The following is a 19,530-nucleotide window of genomic DNA, read 5'->3' on the forward strand; positions in this document are numbered from 1 at the left end:
CCTGAAGTACTCATATAGCTGATAGAGAAATTCATGAAAGGCTAACACAAAGCTGGTGAGTGTTTAAGTCCTTCTGAAAATAACCTTGTGAAATTTTCCTCAAACCATGTCCAGTTTTTATAAATGAAAAAAGCAATTTTATATGTCTGATCTAAGTTTCTAAAATATTAAAGAGCCTTGGGGAAAGTTCTTGATGTGCTACATAAGACATTCAAGAGAAGTACTTTCTATCTCATATACGTATTTTAAATCCACTTCTCCTAAAAGATATTGTATCTATTGCCTTGCAAATGCAATTAGACTTCAATCTATGGTAAATAAATGATATATATTTGATTTCTGAAGAAATCACTCGAGTGTTTAAAACCCAAATTAATGAATTTTATTGCCACACCTAGTTGAAAAATCCATGTGAAAGGTCTAAGTGTTTTGGCTCTCTTTCCCTGGGTTGATTCATAAAGTAGAGTACACAAATTCACTTACAACCTCTTCCCAGGCACCAGTTCTTACAGTGGAGGCCTCACCTCAGCAAAAGGGCCTGGTTCTCCAGCAGCTAGAGCCCGGCTGTTGTCCACGCTAAGTTTTGCCAAGGACTTCAGGTAAATACCACAGGAGCCACAGAATCGGGCAGATGGGTGATTGTTGGCCCCACATTTGAGGCAAACAGAGAAGCAGGTAGCAACAACAGGCTAGAGGACAGAAAATATTTTTATAATTTCATATATATTAGCGTCATACTTTTCCCATATAAATTATTTCCACACCAGTATCACAATAATACATGCCCATACCCTCCATCCCTGCAATTCTACCTTTCAGAATAAATGTGTATTTTATCCCATGGATGGACAAGTACACAAAGAAGTGTATTCAAGACCATTCCCTGAGGGATTGTGATTTTAGAGAAAACAACTGGAAACAATCTAAATGTCCAGCAAGAGAGTATGGCCTAACTATATCATGGTACATAACAGATAGTGAAATATTATAAAACTGCTGAAAAGAATGAGGAGGTTACTAACTAGATATATTGCTAGGTGCAATATATCTAAACTACCACTAGTTTACTTATTAATGCATTGAATGGCTGAAAGAACAGCTCACAAACTATGTAACAATGATTGCTTCTAGGGAGAGGAGCTGTGGGACTGGGATGAGAAGAAAGACTAACCCTTCACTAAATCTTTTGTATTATTTACATGAAACACTCAGATAAATAACTTTGAGTGTTTTATTAAAAAGGTAAGCAGACAATTCATAAAAGAAAAAATATCAACAGTCAACAAATGAGTGAAAAAGTTAAACCTCAAAGAAATACAAATTAAAAAAGCAATGAGAGACCATTTTCAATTTAAGAGAATTAATTATCCTTGTCTCCAGATTCTTAGGTGTTAGGATCCAAATCCCAAGATGTTATTTCAGTAAGGTTGTGGAAGACGGGGAGCCTGGCTCTTCCTAGGGTTGGGGTGAGAGGCTCTGCACCAAGAAGCTCAGTGTTAAAATACCTACCGTGGCTCCACACCAGTCACAGAAGAAAGCACCTGGGCGGTTCTGGCGACCGCATTTGGAGCAGGAAATGGTCTCCCCTTTCAGAGTGGGCCCAGGACCAGCTTTATCTCCACTGCACATGGACTAGTGAACACAACGGCATTGACCGGCAGATTAATACTATATTCTCCAATCCCCCGCCCACAGAAAAGAAAAAAGCCCCAAATCAACACAAGACCTGGAAATAAGGTATTTCCACCCAAAAAAGGAAAACTATCATAAGCGTCACCAATTAATAAATTTGTACAAAGAACATGCATTCCTTCACAGAAAGTTGACGAAACTGCTGCCTTACACAACTGAATATTCTTTAGTATATTTAATACCAGAGGTAGCAAGCCTATTGTTGATTTACTATACCAACATTAACGAAGAAAGAGTGTTAAGGACAGCTGAGCTACCTAAGGTGTCACCATTGAAGTTTATCTTCTATCATTAGGGGTTCAGGTTTCCATCTGGAAATATGAATTTATTTTCCACTCCTGACACATGTAAAGAATTACTTTGGGAAGGGAGATAGAATTGTTTCATAAGAATTTCTGAGACTTTGATAGGTAGACCTATATTAGAATCTTTGCTCCTATTACGTATTTATATTGCCTAGTAAAAGATTTTCTCGCCCTGACCGGTTTGGCTCAGCGGATAGAGCATCGGCCTGTGGACTGAAGGGTCCCAGGTTCGATTCCAGTTAAGGGCATGTACCTTGGTTGCAGGCACATCCCCAGTACGGGATGTTCAGGAGGCAGCTGATCGATGTTTCTCTCCCATCAATGTTTCTAACTCTCTATCCCTCTCCCTTCCTCTCTGTAAAAAATCAGTAAGATATATTTAAAAAAAAGATGTTCTCATCAAACAACTAAGGATGATATTATTCATCATTGCTATATAGTTACCTACTATGTGCAGGCACTGTTCTGCGCACTGCCCCTATACCCTCATATCAATTCGCATAACAGACCTGTGAGGTGGATGCCATAATCATCTCTGTTTTACGGAAAGGGAAACTGAAGCACAGATAGGGTAAGACCTAAGATTTGAACCCAGGCCCTGACTTTTACCCATGACTCCACAAATCCTTTTCAATACAACAGCTTTCTCACAGGTCTACAGGAGGATCCCCGATGATTAATGAAGATTAAATATGTAAGAACACTTAGCACAGGGTCAAGCTCCATAGGTCAGCTTCCTTCCCTTCTCATCTTTCTTTCCACTAGATCCTGATCTCTTTAAGGAAAAGGACTACCATTTCACATTTTTTCCCTACCAGCATAAGTGCCTGGTACTTTAGCACATGGGAGTCATTTAAGTAGTTACTGAATGAAGGAATAAATCAATGAGTAATTGATTCAATCAATAACTAAATATGGTATGGTCATACCTTCCACGTATACTACTACTAAGAATGTGTACACTAGGCAAAATGCTTTTATGGGCAATTTTTCCTCAAACATCATTATTTCAGTTAACTTTATTTGCCCAGCTCTATCCTGTTTTACTTCGGGGACTGTTCTGTTATCTTAAAACAGACAGAGGCTATAGCAGCCCCCAACATCCAGAGACTGAGCAGGAAGATCTGCTTTGTGTACACCAACCCTCAGTCCATTTCTGTGAAGTTGAGGGAGATGCTTTGGGATAAATCGAAATAGAAACCCTTTGCACACTTTTGCTTCAGACTTAAATTTCAATTTATCCTGTTAAATGAGGGTTTTGATAAAACTTGCTGACCTGGGTTTCTAAATATAAAGCCTTCAGATCTTTTGCTTAAATACATCTACTATTTAAGTCAATTTAAAAGTATATGTTTTAATTGATTTTAAAGAGGGAGGGAGGAAGGGAAAAGAGAGAGAAAATATCAATATGAGAGAAAAATATCGATCGGCTGCCTCCTGCACACCCCGCACTGGGGATCAAGCCCAATCGAACCGGTGACCCTTTTGGTAAATGGGACCACAATCAACCAACCCAGCCACACCAGCCAGGACAAGTGAATTTTTAAAAATATAACACTGCTTTAAAAAAATAAAAGTAATCTTACCACATTCAAATTAATGGTGCTAAACAAAGAAAAGGCATACAGCTATCAGATTGAACATGCACTGTTACTTTAATGGCATTTAAATGATAAATACTCTCATTGTGACATCTAAACTCTGATATACTATTCAAATAGAAATACAAGTTTGAAAACAAACTCAATTTTGTAATTGTTCATGGAATAGTTTTGTTGATAAGTGAGACCCAGAAACAACTACATCACTGACAAATCAATTTATTTTACTATTACTAAGACTTCTTTTTTTTTAAATAACTCTTTATTCAGATTATTACAATTATTTCTCCCTTTTTCCCCCATAGCTCCCCTCCACCCATTTCCCACTCCACCTTCTGCCCGTACCTACCCCCCACTGTCCTCATCCATAGGTGTATGATTTTTGTCCAGTCTCTTCATGAACCCCCCATACCCCTTTCCCCCTGAGAATTATCAGTCCACTCCCTTTCTATGCCCCTGATTCTATTATATTCACCAGATTATTCTGTTCCTCAGGTTTTTAATTCACTTGATTTTTTGGTTCACTTGTTGATAGATATGTATTTGTTGTTCATAATTTTTATCTTTCCTTTTTTCTTCTTCCTTTTCTTTAAGAATACCTTTCAGCATTTCATATAGTACTGGTTTGGTGTTGATGAACTCCTTTAGCTTTTTCTTGTCTGTGAAACTCTTTATCTGCCCTTCAATTCTGAATGATAGCTTTGCTGGGTAGAGTAATCTTGGTTGTAGGTTCTTGCTATTCATCACATTGAAAATTTCTTGCCACTCCCGTCTGGCCTGCATAGTTCCTGTTGAAAAGTCAGCTGACAGTCGTATGCGTGCTCCCTTGTAGGTAACTAACTGTTTTTCTCTTGCTGCTTTTAATATTCTCTCTTTATCTTTTGCTCTTGGCATTTTAATTATGATGTGTCTTGGTGTAGTCCTCTTTGGATTCCTTTTGTTTGGGGTTCTGTGCGCTTCCTGGACTTGTAAGTCTATTTCTTTCACCAGGTGGGGGAAGTTTTCGGTCATTATTTCTTCAAATAGGTTTTCAGTATCTTGCTCTCTCTCTTCTTCTGGCACCCCCATAATTCTGATGTTGGTACGCTTGAAGTTGTCCCAGAGTCTTCTTACATTATCTTCAACTTTTTGGATTTTTTTTTTGCTTTTTGCTTTTTCGGTTGAGTGTTTTTTGCTTCTTTGTATTTCAATTCTTTGACTTGATTTTTGTGTTCCTCTTGTCTGTTTTTGGGTCTCTGTATAATATTTTTTATTTCAGTCAGTGTATGTTTAATTTCTAGTTGGTCCTTTTTCATCTCTTCGAGGGTCTCGTTATATTTATCGGCCTTTTCTAGGATATTCTTAAAAAGCCTTATAACCGTGGTTTTGAATTCTATATCCAGTCGTTTGTTTTCCTCCATTTCTTTCGTTTGTGATTTGATTCTTAGACGCCGCATTTTCACTGCTTCCCTGAGTTGGTAGATTTGTGTGCTAGGTTTCCAATTTGGCCCAGTGGGTCTGCCTCCCCAGTTAACCTGAGGTGGACACTCTTGGTGCACCCCTTTGTGGACTGTGTGTACAGCCTTGTTGTAATTAAGTCTTGATTGTTGTTGGTATCACTGGGAAGAATTGACCTCCAGGCCAGTTGGCTGTAAGGATCAGCTGTGTCTATGCTGGGAGAAGTCCGGTGCTGGAGACAGCCTTATAGGATTAGACTTGCCAAATTGCAATAGCCTCTGAGCTCAGCTTGGATGGGGTGGAGTCTCAGTCTTGGCTTCCCGTCAGCCTTGCCCTTGCGCGCACGTGTGTGCCTTCAGTCCTCTGCCTTCCCGGCTCCCGATTCTCCGCCCGAGAGTCCAGACTCCCCCCACAAGAGCGTGGTTCCCCAGGAACTCGCCTGGAACTGGGGTTCACTGCAATCAGAACTGGGGCTCAGTGCCGTCAGGAGCCTCTGACTCCCTTCCACTAGGGAAAGCCTGTGACAACCTCCGCAGCCTTTGTGCGCACTGGCACGCGCGCACTTTCAGTCCTCCGACTTCCCCGGCTCCCGAGTCTCTGCCCGAGAGTCCAGACTCCCCCCACAAGAGCGTGGGTCCCCAGGGGCTCGCCTGGAACTGGGGTTCACTGCAGTCAGAACTGGGGCTCACTTCAGTCAGAACTGGGGCTCAGTGCCGTCAAGAGCCTCTGACTCCCTTCCACTAGGGAAAGCCTGTGGCAACCTCCGCGGCCTTTGTGCACACTGGCGCGTGCGGACTTTCAGTCCTCCGCCTTCCCCGGCTCCCTAGTCTCCGCCTGAGAGTCCAGACTCCCCCCACAAGAGCGTGGGTCCCCAGGGGCTCGCCCGGAACAGGGGTTCAGTGCAGTCAGAACTGGGGCTCAGTGCCGTCAGGAGCCTCTCACTCCCTTCCACTAGGGAAAGCCTGTGGCAACCTCCGCAGCCTTTGTGCGCACTGGCGCACGCGGACTTTCAATCCTCCGCCTTCCCCGGCTCCTGAGTCTCCGCCCGAGAGTCCAGACTCCCCCCACAAGAGCGTGGGTCCCCAGGGGCTCGCCTGGACCTGGGGTTCACTGCAGTCAGAACTGGGGCTCACTTCAGTCAGAGCTGGGGTTCAGTGCCGTCAGGAGCCTCTGACTCCCTTCCGCTAGGGAAAGCCTGTGGCAACCTCCGCAGCCTTTGTGCGCACTGGCGCGAGCGGACTTTCAGTCCTCCGCCTTCCCCGGCTCCCTAGTCTCCGCCTGAGAGTCCAGACTCCCCCCACAAGAGCGTGGGTCCCCAGGGGCTCGCCCGGAACAGGGGTTCAGTGCAGTCAGAACTGGGGTTCAGTGCGGTCGGGGGCTCCCTTCCCCCTTCCGCCAGAGAAAGTCAGCCAGGCTCTCAGCCGCCCTTCCTCTCTGCACGCACAAAGACCCTTTGCCGTACCTCCAATTCTCTGTGAGCTTTTCTCTATCCTTCTAGTTGTAGAATTTTCACTCAGTCAGCTTTCCTGCGGTTCTGGATGGTGTCCGTTCTGTCTTTTAGTTGTAGTTTTGAAATTGTTGCGTGAGGCAGCTGTTTAGGTGTTTACCTATGCCGCCATCTTGGTTTCTTCCCTATTACTAAGACTTCTAAGATGCCTGAGAAAATAAATGTTTTGTTTGGCAATTTACTTCAATCTATCTGCAAGATCACCCCAAGAATTCCAAAGAACCAGTTTTCTTTGTTTATGCTTTTCCAATCTCACTATTTTTCTCTCTGGTGCCTTGGGAAATTATCAAGTGCAATTTCATGATGGGAGAGTGACATACAGTCTGAAGACAAGTTAATTTAGAGAGATAAACAAATAGCAGTTAACAAAATCCTACCCTAAAATTGCATCTGATTTGATTTGGGAATAGGTGGGTTTTCTTATTAAACATGTCAGCTCTTTAGCATGTTTTTAGTCTCAGTTCTGAAAACACACACACACATATTATAAAGTCATCTTTGAAAAAAACTACAGATTTTCCTTCTGGTAATGATGGAGTAAGACCATACCAAGTATGACTCCACACAGAAAAGAACACTAAAATCTGCTCATAATGCAAATATAGGCACTGGAGAATGAACAGAAGCAGATAGACTCTTGCAGCAAGTACCTACAGGAAGAAGGGGGTTATACAAAGTTAGTTTCCTTTTAGCCTGGTGCTAAGGTTAGTCCACATAGTGCATGTAAAAAGGTAGGAAATGTATTTCTGGGTAGGAGAACCAAAAGAATGAAGCAGGGTAATATTTGGCTACTGAAAAGGTAGGGGGCTCTCAGAAAGAAGACAGAGAAGAGATCCCCGAATTCTGTGTACTTACATCTCTTACTGACCTATGAACACACATGCACAGAACACTCAATGCAGCTCAGCAGTTCTTGTTTTTTTGTTTTGTTTTGTTTTTATTTAGCAGACAATAATATACATGACTGGTTTGGGGAATACACTGCCTAGAATGAACTAGAACTTAATGCCTCTCAAAATCAATTAAGTCCAACCCTGAGATGAATCAGATGCTGAAACTAGTAACCAGAATTTTAAAGCATACATTCTTACCACTATGCATATAAAGATAGATCTTGGGAGAGAAACAGAAACAATAAAAAGAGAAACAAATGAAAATTCCAGAATAGAAAAATACAATATTTAAAATAAAATATTTATTGGATGTAGTTAATAGATAAAAAGAGATGATAAAGGAAAGAGTAAATAAACTTGAAACTAGATCAATAGAAATTATACCATATAAAAGAGAGGGAAAGAAATTTTAATGAACAGAACCCAAAAGATCTATTATATCAAACAATTTGACAGATGTATATATGGGATCAAGAAGGAGAGTAGTTAAGTAAAAAATCATTAAATAAATCATAGCTGAAGAATTCCCAAATTTAAAGATAGAAATGTTCAGTTACAAGATGCTCAATGAGCACTGGAATAATCACAGAGAAGTTCATACTGCGGTACATCATAGGCAAATCTTTGAAAACCAAGGATAAAAAGCAAATTTTAAAAGCAGCAAGAGAAAAATTACACACCATATACATGGTAATGACAATCTGATTAACATCCAACTTTTGGTCAGAAACCATGGAGAAAGTAGAACATCCATCCTTTAAGTTCTGAAATAAAGTAACTGTCAACTCAGAATTATATATCCATCAAAAATACCCTTTAAGAAAGAAGGCAAAATAAAAACATTCTGGATAAAAGAAAACTAAGACAGTTCATTGGCAGGAGACCTGAACTATATCATAGAGTTCTGTTTGAAGGGAAATGATACTAGAGAGAAATTCAGATCTTCAGATAAGGGTAAAGAACATCAGATAATGGTAAATATCTGTGTTAATATACATAAAAATAGTTTTTATCTTTTTGGTTTTTCCCCCTCTTAATTTCTTTTTGTGTGTGTGTGTGGGGGGGGGTGTCAAACTGTTTTTATTCTTTTTATTTTATTTTTTTGTTAAACATTTTTAATGTTGACACTACTACATGTGTCCCCCTATGCCACCCCTTTGCCAACCTCCACCTCCCCCTTCCTTGGCAGTCATTACACTATTGTCCATATCCATGGGGTATGCATATATGTTCTTTAGCTAATTGCTTCACTTTTTTATCCAGTCTCCCCTATACTCCTCTCCTCATGCACCAGCCAGTCTGTTCCATGTATCCATGCTTCTGGTCCCATTTTGTTCATCAGTTTATTTAGTTCATTAGATTCCACAGAGTGAGATCATATGGTATTTGTCTACCAAGACTGGCTTATTTAGCTAAGTTAGGTCCATCCATGCTGTTGCAAAGGGTAAGAGTTCCTTCTTTTTTATAGCTGTGTAGTATTCCATTGTGTAAATGTACAACAGGTGTTTTTTTTTTTATCCACTCATCTTGGGCTGTTTCCAGGTCTTGGCTATTGTAAACAACACTGCTATGATCACAGTGGTGCATATATTATTTCTGAATGGTGTTTCAGAATTCTTAGGATATATTCCCAGAAGTGGGATCACTGGGTTAAAAGGCAGTTCCATTTCTAATTTTTTGAGGAAACTTTATATTGTTTTCCACAGTGGCTGCATTATTCTGCATTTCAACCAACAATGCACTGGGGTTCCCTTTTCTCCACATCTTCGCCAGCACTTGTTGTTGATTTATTGGTAGTAGCCATTCTGACAGGTGTGAAGTGACACCTCATTGTAGTTTAAATTTGCACCTCTCTGATGATTGGAGACCTTGAGCATTTTTTCATATATCTATTAGCCATCTGTATGTCCTCTTTGGAGAGGTATCTATTCAGGACCTTGGCCCATTCTTTAATTGTATTGTATTGTTTGTCTTCTTGATGTTGAGTTGTATAAGTTCTTCATATATTTTGAAAATTAACCCCTTATAGCATATATCATTGGTGAATATGTTTTCCCATACAGTGGGTTCTCTTTTCATTTGGTTGATGGTTTCTTATGCTGTGCAAAAGCTTTTTAGCTTAATGTAGTGCCATCTGTTTATCTTTTCCTGAGATTCCCTTGCCCTAGGATAGTGGTCGGCAAACTCATTAGTCAACAGAGCCAAATATCAACAGTACAACGATTAAAATTTCTTTTGAGAGCCAAATTTTTTAAACTTAAACTTCTTCTAATGCCACTTCTTCAAAATAGACTCGCCCAGGCCGTGGTATTTTGTGGAAGAGCCACATTCAAGGGGCCAAAGAGCTGCATGTGGCTCACAAGCTGCAGTTTGCCAACACTGCCCTAGGACACATGTCAGCAAAAACATTGCTGCAAGAAATGTCTGAGACTTTACTGCTAATGTTTTCTTCTAAGGATGTTTATGGTTTTGTGACTTATATTTAAGTCTTTTACCCATTTTGAATTTATCCTTGTGTATGGTGTAAGCCACAGAGAGAGACACATAGATTGGTTGCCTCTCTTGCCCACCCTACATGCGCCCCAACCAGGGCTGGGATAGAACCTGCAACCCAGATACATGCACTTGACCAGGCATCAAGCCTGCAACCCTACAGTGAGTATATAGATGCTCTAACCACTGAGAAACTCCAGCCAGGGCAATATGGTTGGGTTTTGATCGACATTTTATTATTTGATTTCTACTTCTGCCTTCTGTTTTGTCTCCTTTGTTTCTATACTCCTGCCTTTTTGGGTTATTCAGATACTTTTCAGAATTACATTTTAATGTTTCTATTATCTTTTTTGTGGTATTTTTGGCATTATTTTTTAGTAAGAGCCCTAGTGATTAAAATAAACATCTTTACTTTTTCATTCTAATTAGTTATTACTGTATCCCATCAGTTAAAATACAAAAATCTTGTCACCATATAGATTCATATCTTTCTACCCCTTATCCTTTATGTGACATTTCTATGTATGTTTATATGTACATAAACAATACGAAAATTTTGTGATTTCTGCTTTAAACAATTACATGGTTAATAAATAAGTTAAGAGGGACCCCTCCTGCTTGGGCTTGAGGCGTGAGGGCACCAGTGATGTGCAGAGATAGAATCCACAGACAGGCTCCTATTGGGGAGACAGATGGGTGAGTGCTGGGCTCTGTGACTGCATTGTGGGGAGGCTGATCTGAGCTCCCTGTGAGCTTCACCAGACAGTGCCAGGAAGGACAGGTAGAGTCCACTCCCGCTCCTGAAAGCTGTAAACACTACCCGCAACAGGAGACTGTTTGTTAGCCCTGTGAAGTCCTAGATAACCCTACTGGTCTGCTCGCTCGGCTCAGGTCTGTCCGGGGTGGGAGAGCAGCTCAGAATGGGACATTCAAAGTGTGAGATCCTCAGAGGCTATTGTCTGGGACTGGGAGGAAATGCTTAGCCCCCTCCTGTGGCCTGGGCCGGCAACATCCTCAAATGGAGAATCTTTTGATCAAGCCCCTGAGCCTGGGGTGGCTGAACCTGCTCCTGAAGCGGAGCCTGCAGGCTGTACCCAACCTGAAGCTAAGCCCCCTTAGGGGAAACTAGAGTTGGAGTCTCTGATATAGACTAAGGAGTTTGATTTAAAGCAGAAACTAATTTCCCCCTCATTGAGTACCTGACTGTGTAAGCTTCAAGGAGAGGGCCCACTAGCCTGAGCCAGGCTACTCTGGAAGGTTCTGGAGGAAGACTCAGGGGGGAGGGGGAAGCAGACCTCAGGGAGCCTCTGTCCAACCACAGATCTGCCTGCCCCCAGCTCTAAGCTGAAAGAAGCTGACCCATTTACACAGATTGGTCCCTCCCACACATATACAGGTCTAGTAAATGCGGACATAAACAGTGAACAAAGGGCACACCTTGAGACCAACTGCACAGCAGGGTTGGGGTTGAGCTTCATAGTCAGCCAGCCTGAGGGTCAATCCCACCCACAAATAGGCCAACAGCAATCAAGACCCAATTACAACAGCATCCAAACAACCAACACAAGGGACATTCCTAGAGCACTCAGCTCAGGAGGTTGCACCCCTCAGTCCCAAAGGAGAAATATTACAGAAGGCCACTTCAGGAGTCATAGCAGTTTTATGTAATCCATTGAAACAAACACAAAGAGAAGTGAAAATGGGGAGACAAAGAAACAGCCCCAAATGAAAGAACAGGAGGAATCTTCAGGAAAACAGGTAAATAAAATGGAGGCAAGCAATTTACCAGATATAGAGTTCAAAGTAATGGTTATAAGGATGCTTAAGGAACTTAGTGAGAGCAGCAACAGCATGCATGATAAGGGCATAGAAACCATGAAAAATAATCAGTCGGAAACGAAGAATGCCATATCTGAAATACAGAATACACTGGAAGGAATAGCAAGTAGGCTGGACAAAGTAGAGGATCAAATCAGTAAATTAGAAGACAAAATGTAAAAAATCACTCAACACCAGGAAGACAAAGAATCCAATTTAAAAAGAGGCAAAGGACCTGAATAGACACTTCTCCAACAAGGACATATAGATGGCCCATAGACATGTGAAAAGATGCTCAACATCACTAATCATCAGAGAGATGCGAATTAAAACCACAGCGAGAGTCCAGTCAGCATAATTCAATTGTTGAGCATTGACCTATGACCCAGGAAGTCACGGTTCAATACCTTGTCAGGGCACATGCCCGGGTTGTGGGCTCCATCCCCAGTGTGGGGCATGCAGGAGGCAGCTGATCAATGATTCTCTCTCATCATTAATGTTTCTATCTCTTTCCACCTCTCCCTTCCACTCTGAAATCAATAAAAATATATTTAAAAAACCAAAAAAAAGAAACACAATGAAATATGACCTAACACTTTCCAGAATGGCTAGCCTCAATAAATCAACAAACAACAAATGCTGGCGAAGATGTGGAGAAAAGGGAACCCTCATTCACTGTTGGTGGGAATGCAAACTGGTGCAGCCAGTGTAGAAAACAGTATGGAGTTTCCTCAAAAAATTAAAAATAGAACTTGCCTTTGACCCAGTGATCCAACTTCTGGCAATATATTCTAAGAATAACAAAACATCAATCAGAAATAATATATGCACCCCTATGTTCATAGCAGCGTCCTATCTAATAAAGAGGGAATATGCTAATTGATCATCATGCCCTCACAAAAGATGGCAGCACCCACAGCCAATAAGGAAGGAATATGCTAATTGACTGCCATGCCCTCAAAGATGGTGGCATCCACAGCCACAATATGGTGGCGCCCAGTCCCCTCAGCCCCGCCGGGGTGGCAGGCATGTGGCATGGCCGGGCCGCTCAGCACGCCTGCCTCCGAAGTCCTCCAGTTCCCTCAGATCCCAGCCACCCAGGGCCGGCCCGAGGCACAGGCAACCCTCAGATGGCAGCTGCCCAGCCACCTAGGGCCAGCCCGAGGTGCAGGCAAGCTTCAGATGTCAGCTGCCCAGTAGACGCCCGAGGCGCAGGCAAGCCTGGGATATCAGGCTCAGGCAACCAGGGCCAGCCAAGGCTTGCATTGCCAGCAGTGGCAGCAGCAGAGGTGTGATGGGGGCATCGCCTTCCCCTGATCACCGGGTTGCGTCTCGCTCCTGAGGGCTCCCGGACTGTGAGGGGGCAGGCCGGGCTGAGGAACCCCCCCTCCAGTGCATGAATTTTCATGCACCAGGCCTCTAGTTATTTATAATAGCCAAGATCTGGAAACAGCCCAAGTGCCCATCAGTAAATGAATGGATTAAAAAAGCTGTGGTACAGAGGAGAAACCAAGATGGCGGCATAGGTAAGCACCTAAACTGCTGCCTTGCACAACAATCTCAAAACTACAACTAAAAGACAGAACGGACACCATCCAGAACCACAGGAAAGCTGGCTGAGTGGAAATTCTACAACTAGAAGGAAAGAGAGAAGCTCACAGAGAATTAGAGGTACGGCAAAGGGTCTTTGTGCGTGCAGAGAGGAAGGGCGGCTGAGAGCCTGGCTGACTTTCTCTGGCGGAAGGGGGAAGGAAGCCCCCAACGGCACTGAACCCCAGTTCCGACTGCACTGAACCCCAGTTCCGGGCGAAACCCCGTGGACCCAGGCTCATACAGGGGGAGTCTGGACTGTCAGCTAGAGAGAAAGGCACCCGGAGACTGGGAGACCTGGGGGAGACCTGGGTGAGCCCTGGCGGGCAGGGGTCTGGAGGTGCACACGCCAGTGTGCACAAAAGCTGCGGAGGTTGCCACAGGCTTTCCCTAGCAGAAGGGAGTTGGGAGCTCCTGATTGCACTGAGCCCCAGTTCTGAATGCACTGAACCCCAGTTCCAGGCGAGCTCCTGGGGACCCACGCTCTTGCGGGGGGGAATCGGGACTCTCAGGTGGAGACTCGGGAGCCGGGGAAGGCAGAGGTCTGGTGGCGCGCGCACCAGCAAGGCTGACGGGAAGCCAAGGCTGTCTGCTCCGCCCTGAGACTCCACCCCATCCAAGCTGAGCACAGAGGCTTTTCCAATTTGGCAAGTCTAATCCTATAAGGCTGTCTCCAGCACCGAACTTCTCCCAGCATAGACACAGCTGATCCTCACAGCCAACTGGCCTGGAGGTCAATTCCTCCCAGTGATACCAATAACAATCAAGACTTAACTACAACAAGGCTGTACACACAGTCCACAAAGGGGTGCACCAAGAGTGTCCACCTCAGGTTAACTGGGGAGGCAGACCCACTGTGCCATATAGAAAACCTAGCACACAAATCTACCCTACCAACTCAGGGAAGCAGTGAAAATGCGGCGTCAAAGAAACAGATCACAAATGAAAGAAATGGAGGAAAACAAATGACTGGATATAGAATTCAAAACCACGGTTATAAGGCTTTTCAAGAATATCCTAGAAAAGGCCGATAAATATAACGAGACCCTCGAAGATATAAAAAAGGACCAACTAGAAATTAAACATACACTGACTGAAATAAAAAATATTATACAGAGACCCAAAAACAGACTAGAGGAACACAAGAATCAAGTCAAAGAATTGAAATACAAAGAAGCAAAAAACACTCAACCGGAAAAGCAAAAAGCAAAAAAAAAAAATCCAAAAAGTTGAAGATAGTGTAAGAAGACTCTGGAACAACTTCAAGCGTACCAACATCAGAATTATGGGGGTGCCAGAAGAAGAGAGAGAGCAAGATACTGAAAACCTATTTGAAGAAATAATGACCGAAAACTTCCCCCACCTGGTGAAAGAAATAGACTTACAAGTCCAGGAAGCGCACAGAACCCCAAACAAAAGGAATCCAAAGAGGACCACACCAAGACACATCATAATTAAAATGCCAAGAGCAAAAGACAAAGAAAGAATATTAAAAGCAGCAAGAGAAAAACAGTTAATTACCTACAAGGGAGCACCCATACGACTGTCAGCTGATTTCTCAACAGAAACTATGCAGGCCAGACGGGAGTGGCAAGAAATTTTCAATGTGATGAATAGCAAGAACCTACAACCAAGATTACTCTACCCAGCAAAGCTATCATTCAGAATTGAAGGGCAGATAAAGAGCTTCACAGATAAGAAAAAGCTAAAGGAGTTCATCACCACAAAACCAGTATTATATGAAATGCTGAAAGGTATTCTTAAAGAAGAGGAAGAAGAAAAAAGTAAAGATAAAAATTATGAACAACAAATACATATCTATCAACAAGTGAACCAAAAAATCAAGTGAATTAAAAACCTGAGGAACAGAATAATCTGGTGAATATAATAGAATCAGGGGCATAGAAAGGGAGTGGACTGATAATTCTCAGGGGGAAAGGGGTATGGAGGGATTCAGGAAGAGACTGGACAAAAATCATACACCTATGGATGAGGACAGTCGGGGGGAGGTAAAGACAGAAGGTGGGGTGGGAACTGGGTGGAGGGGAGCTATGGGGGGAAAAAGGAGAAACAATTGTAATAATCTGAATAAAGATTTATTTAAAAAAAAATATATATATATATAAATAAATAAAAAAGCTGTGGTACAATTACACAATGGAATACTACATGGCTGTAAAAAGGAGGATTTCTTAATCTTTGTGATAGCTAGGACAGATCTGGAGATTATTGTGCTATGTGAAAAAAGCCAGACAGGAAAAGACAAATATCACATAATCTCACTTCTATGTGGAATGTAATGAACAAAATAAACTGATGAGCCCAATATGTCCAGAGGCATGGGGCATGGAACAGACTGACAGAAATCAGATGGGAAGGGGTAGAGTGGAAGGGAAAAGATTTACCAAAGAACATATATTAATATATGCATAGCCCATGGCCACAGACAATAGTGTGGGGAAGGCCTGGAAAGGGTCGGGGCTGGATGGAGAGAAGTAAAGGGGATTAATGGGGGATATCTGTAATACTGTCAACAATAATTTTTTTAAAAAAATATCAATTGATAGAGAAAAAAAAAAGACACCTCTGAGACAATAGGGGAAATCTGACTACAGATGGGCTATTAACCAATTTTTATTAATTTTGCTAGGTATAGTAATGGTCTGGATGTTATATTTTAATAAATATTTGTATAATATAGAAAAGATACAATAAAAGTTAAAGTATTCTTGAACATATAACAATAGATATGTTTATGTGCCTAACAAAATACATGATGTAAAAAGTGACAGAATTAAAGAGAGAAGTAAATAATTCCAGAATCACAGTTTAATGTTTTAATACCCCTTTCTCAGCATTTGCTAGAACAATTAGACAATGATCAGCAAAGACATATAAAATCTGTATAACATTACACATTGACTTAATTAATGTTTATAGAATACAATACCCACAATGACAGAATAAATATTCTTTTCAAGTGTAACTAGTGTGTGCTCTGGGTTAGACTGGTCATGAAAAAATTCTCATTAATTTAAAATAACTCAAATCATATAGAGTATGTTCTCTGACTACAATGTAATTAAATTATAAATTAGTAACAATAAGAAAAACAAGGGAAACATCACATATTTGGAAATTAAACAACCAACTGATAAATCATAGGTCGAAGAAGTCACAGGTTAATTAGAAAATAAATTATAATAAAAATACAATAACACTGCCCATTTACCATCACACCAAAAAAATTAAGATACTTAGGAATAAACTTAACCAAGGAGGTAAAAGACCTATACGCGGAAAACTACAGGACACTGAAAAAAGAGATAGAGGAAGATGTAAACAGATGGAAGAACATACCATGTTCATGTATTGGTAGAATCAACATAATTAAAATGTCCATACTACCTAAAGCAATCTATAGATTCAATGCCCTCCCCATTAAAATACCAACGGCATATTTCACAGACCTAGAAAGAACTCTCCAAAAATTCATCTGGAATAAAAAAAGACCCCGAATAGCCACAGCAATCCTGAGAAAGAAGAATAAAGTAGGAGGGATCTCAATACCAGATTTCAAGCTGTATTACAAAGCCACTGTCCTCAAAACAGCCTGGTACTGGCACAAGAACAGACATATAGATCAATGGAATAGAATAGAGAATCCAGATATCAACCCAAACCACTATGCGCAATTAATATTTGACAAAGGAGGCATGAACATACAATGGAGTCAAGACACTCTCTTCAATAAATGGTGTTGGGAAAATTGGACAGATACATGCAAAAAAATGAAACTAGATCACCAACTTACACCATACACAAAAATAAACTCAAAATGGATACAGGACTTAAATATAAGACAGGAAACCATAGCCGAAACCAGTTTGGCTCAGTGGATAGAGCATCGGCCTGCGGACTGAAAGGTCCCGGATTCGATTCCGGTCAAGGGCATGTACCTTGGTTGCGGGCACATCCTCAGTGGGAGGTGTGCAGGAGGCAGCTGATCGATGTTTCTCTCTCATCGATGTTTCTAGCTCTCTATCCCTCTCCCTTCCTCTCTGTGAAATATCAATAAAATATATTTAAAAAAAAAAAAAGACAGGAAACCATAAAAATACTAGAGGAATCCACAGGCAGCAAAATCTCAGACATATGCCCAAAGAACTTCTTCACTGATACTGCCCCTAGGGCAATGGAAGCCAAAGAGAAAATAAACAAATGGGACTACATCAAAATAAAAAGCTTTTGCACAGCAAAAGAAACCATCAACAAAACAACAAGAAACCCCATTGTATGGGAGAACATATTTGCAAATGTTATCACTGATAAAGGTTTAATCTCCAACATCTACAGGCAGCTTATACAACTTAATAAAAGGAAGATAAATGATCCAATAAAAAAATGGGCAACAGACCTAAATAGAATCTTTTCGAAAGAAGACAGAAGGAAGGCCAAGAGACACATGAAAACATGTTCAAAGTAACTAATTATCCGAGAGATGCAAATCAAAACGACAATGCGATACCATCTCACACCTGTCAGAATGGCTATCATCAACAAATCAACAAACGACAAGTGTTGGCAAGGATGCGGAGAAAAAGGAACCCTAGTGCACTGTTGGTGGGAATGCAGACTGGTGCAACCACTGTGGAGAACAGTATGGAGTTTCCTCAAAAAACTGAAAATGGAACTCCCATTTGACCCAGTAATCCCTCTCCTAGGAATATATCCTAAGAAACTAGAAACACCAATCAGAAAGGATATATGCACCCCTATGTTCATAGCAGCACAATTTACAATAGCTAAGATTTGGAAACAGCCTAGGTGCCCGTCAGCAGATGACTGGATCAGAAAACTATGGTACATCTACATAATGGAATACTATGCTGCCATAAAAAAGAAGGAATTCTTACCATTTGTAGGAACCTGGATGGAATTGGAGAACATTATGCTAAGTGAAATAAGCCAGTCAATGAAAGAAAAATACCACATGATCTCACTCATTTGTGGATAATAAAAAACATTATAAACTGATGAACAAAAAGATAGATACAGAGGCAGTAAAGCATCAGACTGTCAAATTACAGCAGGAAGGTTAGGGAGAGGTGGGGGAAATAAGAGATCAACCGAAGGACTTATATGCATGCATATAAGAGTAACCAACATGCCGAAACCGGTTTGGCTCAGTGGATAGAGCGTCGGCCTGCAGACTGAAGGGTCCCAGGTTCGATTCCGGTCAAGGGCATGTACCTTGGTTGCGGGCACATCCCCAGTAGGGGGTGTGCAGGAGGCAGCTGATCGATGTCTCTCTCTCATCGATGTTTCTAACTCTCTATCCCTCTCCCTCTCTGTAAAAAATCAATAAAAATATATTAAAAAAAAAAAAAAGAGTAACCAACGGATGCAAAACATTGGGGGGTGAGGGCATGTATGGGAGTGGGGTGGGGGGGGGCAATGGTAAGATATGTACACATATAATACCTTAATAAAAAAAAGAAATAAAAAAAGAAAAAAATATATAACAACACTGAACTGAATTATAATAAAAATACAATTGTTAAAATTTCTGGGATGTTGCTAAAGAAATTCTTAGAGATAATTTTTATTTTCTTTTAGGGAAAACAATTTTTATTTTTTAGGAAAAAAATTTTTTAATTTATAATCTGAGTTCTCATCTTAAGAAATTAGAAAAAGCCTTTTAAATTAAACCCAAAGCAAAGAGGAGAAAAGAAATAATAAAGAGCAAGACTCAAAAAAGGAACTCCCCCCCCAAAAAAATAAAGAAAATCAATGAACTAGAAGCTAATCAAATAAAATTTATAAATTTCTAGCTGGAGAGAGAAATTGAGAGAAAAGAGAGTAAGGTAGAAAGAGAACACAAACTACAAATATCAGGAATAAAAGAGTAGGGATAGCACTACAGATCCCATAGACATTAAAATCCTAAAAAGAATTCATGAATAAAACTAGAGGACCGGTGCACAAAATTTGTGCACAGGTAGGGTCCCTAGGCCTGGCCAACGATAAGGTCTGATCGGGGCCTTCCAGCTGCTGGCCGGGGCCTCCCTTCCCCGGCTGCTGGCTGGGGCCTTCCTTCATTCCGTGCCACCCCCTGGTGGTCAGCGCACATCATAGTGAGCGATCAAACTCCCGGTCTCCCGGTCGAACTCTCAAGGGGACAATTTGCTTAT

The 19,530-nt window shown here is 41.5% G+C and overlaps 1 protein-coding gene across 5 annotated transcripts in view; it reads right to left on the reverse strand.

Annotated features, from left to right (window-relative positions):
- Positions 1-19,530, reverse strand: part of DZANK1 (double zinc ribbon and ankyrin repeat domains 1) — a 78,523-nt gene that overhangs the window by 23,981 nt on the left and 35,012 nt on the right. For all 5 annotated transcript variants that reach the window (XR_013961519.1, XM_080686168.1, XM_080686165.1 and 2 more), the window contains 2 exons: positions 1,510-1,632; positions 525-689 (listed from right to left, as the gene is read on the reverse strand). Coding sequence is in view for 4 of the 5 variants with exons in the window: in XM_080686168.1 (XP_080542294.1) it covers positions 525-689; positions 1,510-1,632 (288 nt within the window). In the remaining variant the exon portion in view is untranslated. The remainder of the gene's footprint in view (positions 1-524; positions 690-1,509; positions 1,633-19,530) is intronic.

This window comes from Plecotus auritus, assembly GCF_963455305.1.
Source record: "Plecotus auritus genome assembly, chromosome: 8".
NCBI lineage: Eukaryota > Metazoa > Chordata > Mammalia > Chiroptera > Vespertilionidae > Plecotus > Plecotus auritus.